A 6,786-nucleotide genomic window follows, 5' to 3' on the forward strand; every position below is an offset into this window, starting at 1 on the left:
ATAGAAACTCAAACTGGGGCACTGCTGTGCCCCCTTAACTCTCCAACCTGGGCTGTCTCTTACAATGCTTTGCTAGTGATAAGCAGCCAACCCCTCCAGGCATTGAGGTCCCTCTGCCAAGAACAGGCAGGGAGACACCCAGCTAAATTGCATTAATGCTCTAATTATACAGAGAGACCCCAGCAAATCTCCCAGCCTGGTACCCCAGAAATGTACCATTTTACATGGCTCAAGGCTTTCTCTTGAACAGTGCAAGTTCATTAATTAGTCCACCACTTTGTCAAAGGAAAGTGGACATGCACCAGCCTTTGTAACCTGATCCAATTCCCCAAGCCCTCTAGGCAAACTCACTGGTAAGGATAAAACGTTAAAGGCAGTTTATGAACTACAGAAAGAGATTTTAGGTGATTAGAAGTGTGAGACACAGAGGTCAAAGTTGGTTACACAAGAAATAAAAATAGAATCACAGTCTAAATTGCTTAGTCTGTTAAACTTAGAAGATTTGAATTCAAGAACTTTTCTCACCCCACTGGGTGTTCCAGGCAGTTGACAGTTCTCTATACACAGGCTGGATTCCCCTCTCAGCCTGGGACCAAGCTCCCCAGTTCAAAGTCTTTATCTTCCCAACGATGTTGAGATGGGGGAGGAGAAAGGCCAAGTGGTGCTGTCACTGGGATTCTGGATTCTTCTTGATTGGCCAACAGCAGGGGTCTGGCCCATCCTCATATAAATGTGTCTTGTTTGTTGCACCTTTGTTGTCACTGAAAGACTGGCTGTGGGCATTTCCCACTTACCACATATTTCAGAAGCAAACATATTTCAATACTTGATAACTTCACCTACAATGATAGCACTCACTATTCAACAGGATATTAATGTTCAACAGATCAAGACTTCTTAAATGATACCGCACAAGGCATGTATTGTACAAAACATTTCATTGTCATATCAGAGTGTTGAATCAGGGTGTTATTTTGAGGTACAGTGTCACACCCCCACCCCCAGCTTGTCTCTCCATGAGGGAGTAGGAGACACAAAAGGAGGGGGCAGCCGGAGCTGAAGTGAGGGGGACCTGTGGCAGGGAGTGGAGGTGACTCCTGGAAAGATATTGGGGATGCAGGGTGATAGGGGTCCTACCAGCAGTGGGGTGAAGGAGTGAGCAGAATCCCCTGATGGGGGGAGCATGGGGGCTGGGGTTGGAGTCCCAGGGCACGAAATCGTGGATAGAACAAAACAGGGGAGAACAGAGAGAGAGAAGGAAACATCAAACCTGCTCTACAGCAGCGTAGGGTCTTCGTTCCCCCCACCACCACCCAGTGGCCAATTTCCCCTCCCCCGCCACAGCCTGCTCTACAGGGCCAGGGCATTGGGCTTCCTCTGGATTTACCCCAGGATCAGAATCCTGGCCTGATTCCCCTGGGGTTGGTGGGGTTGTTCTGGATTTACAGTGGGGTCCTTGAGACACTAGGTGCTGGCCCCAGTGCGGCACTAGGGGGCGCTGTGCTGCAGGGTAGTGGGCTCGGCAGGGGGCGCTCTCCCCGGGCAGGCAGGGCTGGCCCCAGTGTCCCAGTGCGGCGCTAGGGGGCGCTGTGCTGCAGAGAGCAGGGCTCGGCAGGGGGCTCTCTCCCCGGGCAGGCAGTGCTGGCCCCAATGCCCCAGTGTGGCACTATAGGGTTCTCTGCTGTAGGGCAGGGGCTCAATGGGGGACACTCTCACCGAAAGGCAGTGCTGACCCCAGTGCCCCAGTGTGGCTCTAGGGGGTGCTGTGCTGCAGAGCCGAGGGTTCGGGGGGGGTACTCTCCCCGGGTAGGCAATGGCCCCAATAACTCGGTGCAGAGTTTGACTCACTGTGGTTTCCTTTTCAGACTCTCTAGCTCGTCATACCCTGGGTCGAGACCCATGGGAGCTGCATTTGATCCACCACAGGGGTGGAACAATTGCTGACCACAGCTTCCTACCCAGCTAGATGTGGCTGGGGGCGTGAATGGGGGCTGGAGCTCAGCGCTGGGGGGAGCATGATGACGGCTGAGACAGTGAGAACACAGGAGACCTTTTGTGGTGCCTTGATACACCTTCAAAGCACATCTCTCCCAGCAGAGACACAGCCCAGCCCGGGACGCCGACAGACCCCAGGACCAAAATATTCCTCAGCTCATCTCCTGCAGCAGGTGAGTGATGTATGGGTCTGCTCAGACCTCTGCCGAGATGAGGGACCCCATCGAACTGGGTGCTGCACAGTCCCTGACCGAGATCAGGGACCCCATCACACCGTGTGCTGCACAGACCTCAACAAATATCATGGTCCCCAGTCCCTCCTGCTCTAACCCACTTGATCCCACTCCCCTCCTAGTGTGACGAGAGAACCCAGGAGTCCTTACTCTCATTCAGTGCTCTATCCACTAGAGCAGTGGTTATAAAACTGTGGGTCACGACCCAGTACTGGGCTGCAGAATGGAAGGCACTGGGTCACAGCAGCTGTGGTCAGGACCGACGACCGGGCTGCTAAAAGTCCCATTGGTGTTGCTGCCTGGCTAAGGCAGGCTAGTCCCTACCTGTTCTGACACCGCGCTGTGCTGCGGAAGCAGCCAGCAGCAGGTCCGGCTCCTAGGCAGGGGAGCCACAGGGCTCCGTGCGCTGCCACCACGCTGACCACCATCTCCGCACTCCCATTGGACACTTCCCAGCCAATGGGAGCTAGGGCGGGGTTGGTGCCTGTGGGCGAGAGCCACACAGAGCCACTTGCGCGCCTCTGCTTAGGAGCCAGACCTGCTGTTGGCCACTCCTAGGGTGGAGCGCGGTCTGCGGTGCCAGGACAAGCAGGAAGCCTGCCTTAGCACCCCCCTGCGTCGCTGACCGGGATCCGCCCAAGATCAGCCCATGCCCAACTCCGTGCCCCAATCCCCTGCCCCAGCCATGAGCCCCCCAAACCCAAAGTCCCTTCCTTCACCCCAAACCCCTCATCCCTGTCCCCACCCCAAAGCCTGCACCCCCAGCCCAGATCCCCCTACCACACCCTGATCCCCTCATTCCCGGCCCCACCCCACAGCCCTTATCCTCGCACCCCAACCCTCTGCCGTAGCCATGAGCCCCTCCCACACCCCAAACCCCTCATTCCCAGCCCCGTTGGGTCATGGGCATCAACAATTTACTTCAACTGGGTTGCCAGAAAAAAAGTTTGAAAACCGCTGCTCTGGACCACGTTGCCACTCAGCTTTTGATAATTCATTGACATAGTTGATATCTTTCATACCAGGGGCATCTTGCCATTTCAGGCTGTTTGATTTTCTATTGGCATCAAAGCAGTGGGGCAGCAGGTCGGGACTGAGCGGAGAGGGGAGGGAACCCCAGGGAAGGGCTTGCAGAGGGCTGCAGGCCGGGCAGAACCAAGCAGTCAATATTCAAATATTCAAATGCGTTTTTCCTGCCCGGTTCTGCTGGGGCGAGTTCAAACATTTACTGTCCCCTCCCAGTCTGAGCCTGCTACCCCGACAGGATGCAGAGCTCTCACCCTTTCCTGTCCCACAGCCAGCATTGCTGTACAGCTCCAACCCAAGTGGAACATTATTCAAATCTACTTTTGACACAGGATCCCTTGTGGGCTAGATGGGCCCAGGATCTGTTCCGGGGCAGTAGCATTTCCTTCTGTCTTTCTCCAACAGCCACAGTGTAAAGACGCTGGGGCTCATGCTGACCAGGAGAAACCCCAGAAAATGACCCCCCATCAGGGGTTAAACATAACCAAATCCAGCACTCGGCATGGCCACAAGGGGGCCCCAGCAGTTTCTACGGTGAGGCCAGTCACGCCGAGCATGGCCCGAGCGCCCGCTGCTCTCGCTGGCTATGAAAGCTACCTCTCGCAAGCCACTGTGTGTGTGTGGCTTCGGACTGCCCCCTAGTGGCCAGGCCCAGCCACTGAATTGGCTCACTAATTACAAGCCACGGACTCTGTCCACATGGCACCGCCCTCTAGTGGCCCCTTTAAGGAACTGCAATGACCCATTATTGCATGCTGTAGAGTGGGCATGTGAAACTATATCTCTTCCTCGTAGTTAGTGCCGATATTACAACATCTAGAAAACAAGGAGGGGAATGAATTGATGCAAATTGGATCATCTGTAGTCAAACATGCAAATGAGGCATCACGTCATTTGTGTAATGCCTCCAGGTTTCCTAGAGCCCAGAGTTTTCTTAGGTGTGCAATAAAACATGGCTGATGTCGTAGGTGATAGGTGGATGGCTCTGCTTCTAGAATAGAGATAACCTATGGAACTGCCTGCCACTGCATTGTCACTAATTCCGGATCTCTCTGTTTCTCTCCCTCTAGGAGGGTTCAGAGGCCGACGGCACCTCCTGGATGGGGGAAACCATTGCATCAGCCATGCCCAGATTTCATGCCTTCATCCCCCTCCTCCTCTTCATCTTCCCTGAGGCCTCCTCCCATTGTCACACAGGCACGGCCAATGAATGCAACAAGCACACGGCCTTCGTGCCTGGGCACAGCCTGATTGGTGAGGGCATCGATGTGACCACGATGGGTAGGAAGGGGGCCTATCTGGTTGATAGCAGCCTCTGGCAACATGAGGACGGCACCTGCACCCTGTGTCGGAACCCACTGCAGGGAGGGCAGTTGCAGAGGCTGCCGCTGGCCACGGTGGACTGGCGGGTCCACATCTCGTGCCGCCGGAAGCTGAGCAGCTCGGTGCAGCAGTCAGCGATGGGCATGATGGAGTCGGCAGCGTCCGCGGTGCAGAACGACTGGAAGGTGGGGCTGGACGTGCCTGTGAAGCCCAAGGTTAATGTCCAGGTAGCGCTGGCTGGATCACATTCCAAACTGGCCAGTTTCGTGCTAGACCACACGCGGATGGACAAATACAGCTTCATGAGCCACGCGGTCTCCTGCAGCTATTACAGGTGAGAGCCAGCCTGGGTCAGTAGGATCACAGCAACACCACACAGTGACACAGGGCCTTTCCCTCTAGTGGGTGCCAGCTCTGATCCAGGCCCAGGATGGGGGGACTGGCTGGATCGATGGGGGGGGACTGGGACACGGAGCCTTTCCTCTCTAGGAAATGCCAGATTCAATCCAGCCCCAGGGTGCGGGAGAGGCTGGCTAGGAAGCAGCAGAGAAAGGGATTGGAGCCTTTCCCCTCTATGGGGCGCCAGCTCCCACGTGGGACTGGACAGCTACAGGGGATGTTCTTGTCCTGTGTGTCAGGACAGCCCGGCGACCTGCCGTGGCCAGAGCGGGGGACGTCTGTCAGAACTATCAAGCAGCTGGCAATATCCCCAGCACAGTCGTGAGGTTCAGCAGACAGGGTGGTTGCTTTGAGTAGGAGCCACCTGCTTAGACCTTTGCTTCTGGCTTGTCTGGGGCCTTAGGACGCAGAGCTAATGATCTCAGCTGACTCACCGGGCTGAACACACTCCTCACCTTGTGTCCCTGACCAGGTTCCGGGTCAGCGAGACACCCCCACTCACCAGCCATTTCACTCTGGCGCTGGAGAACCTCCCGGACCAGTACGACAGCAAATCGAAGGTGGAGTACCAGCAGCTAATCAGCAACTACGGCACCCACTACATGTCCCAGCTGCAGCTGGGGGGCCGGGCGCAGGACGTGACGGCCGTGCGGGTCTGCGAAGCAGCATTGAGCAGCTTGACTGACGACGAGATCAAGGACTGCTTGAGCATGGAGGCGGCCGTGAGTATCGGAATGGGCTCGGTCAAGGGTGGGTACAGCAAGTGTGAGAAGGAGAAGAAGAAGGGGAAGGTCCAGGGGAGCTTCCATGAGACGTATCAGGAGCGCCACATGGAGGTGGAAGGAGGAGAGAGCACGACTGACGTGCTCTTCTCCGGCAGTGATGCCAAGGTCTTCTCGGCCTGGATTGAGAGTCTCAAGGCCAGCCCCGGCCTGGTGTCCTATTCGCTGCACCCCATCCACATCCTGGTGGAGCAGGGCAACCCCAAGCGGGAGGCGCTGAGGCGGGCAGTCAGTGAGTACATCCGTGAGAGGGCCCTGTGGAGGAATTGCACCCAAAGCTGCCCTCCGGGGACTCAACGCAGCGCCCACGACCCCTGCTCCTGTGTCTGCCCCGGGGATACCACGACCAACACCATGTGCTGCTCGCGGGAGCGCGGCCTGGGGAAGCTGACGGTGACAGTGAAGAAGGCCAGTGGCCTGTGGGGGGACCAATCTACTGCTACGGATGCCTTCGTCAAGGTCTCCTTTGAGAGAAGGGAGATCCGGACTAACACCATCTGGAACAACAACAGTCCCGTCTGGTACGTCCCGTTGGACTTTGGTACCATCCACCTCACCGGCACCAGCAAGATCCGTGTCCAGGTCTGGGACGAGGACAAGTGGAACGATGACCTGCTGGGAGGCTGCGACATCCCGCTGGAGGCTGGGGGGCCCCACCAGAAGGATTGCTACCTGAACCACGGCCGCATCTGGTTCCAGTACAGCCTGCGCTGTGGGCCCCACCTCGGGGGTCGGAGCTGCTTCGACTATGTCTCCCAGCCACCCCAGCAGAGCACAGCCAAGGGGAAGGAGGTGGAGGCCTTCTGGTGAGCCCCTTAGATAGGGGATCCAAGAGGGTTATGAGTGTGCATTGGTCAATGTCATTTTCTAGCTCTCACTCTGCTGACGCTACTGGGCTTCATGCTGTCACTCCTGCTCAGGAATCGGTGTCTCCGATGCCCATAAGAGACTGTCTGCTCCTGTGGGCCTGTCATCCTCCCTCTGGGAAAACATCCCACCACGTACCGTCCATTTCAAATCCATCAGAC

The 6,786-nt window shown here is 56.6% G+C and overlaps 1 protein-coding gene across 1 annotated transcript; it reads left to right on the plus strand.

Moving 5' to 3' along the window:
• The first annotated feature begins 2,003 nt into the window (after positions 1-2,003).
• LOC112112323 (perforin-1-like) lies at positions 2,004-6,568 on the plus strand. The gene is made up of 3 exons (XM_026663218.1): positions 2,004-2,168; positions 4,325-4,911; positions 5,449-6,568. Exons 1-3 carry the CDS (start codon positions 2,016-2,018, stop codon positions 6,566-6,568), a joined length of 1,860 nt encoding a protein of 619 aa, XP_026519003.1. The 5' UTR covers positions 2,004-2,015.
• Positions 6,569-6,786: the final 218 nt, after the last annotated feature.

This window comes from Terrapene carolina, unplaced genomic scaffold (assembly GCF_002925995.2).
Source record: "Terrapene carolina triunguis isolate 2854851 unplaced genomic scaffold, T_m_triunguis-2.0 Scaffold32911, whole genome shotgun sequence".
Classification (NCBI taxonomy): Eukaryota; Metazoa; Chordata; order Testudines; family Emydidae; genus Terrapene; species Terrapene triunguis.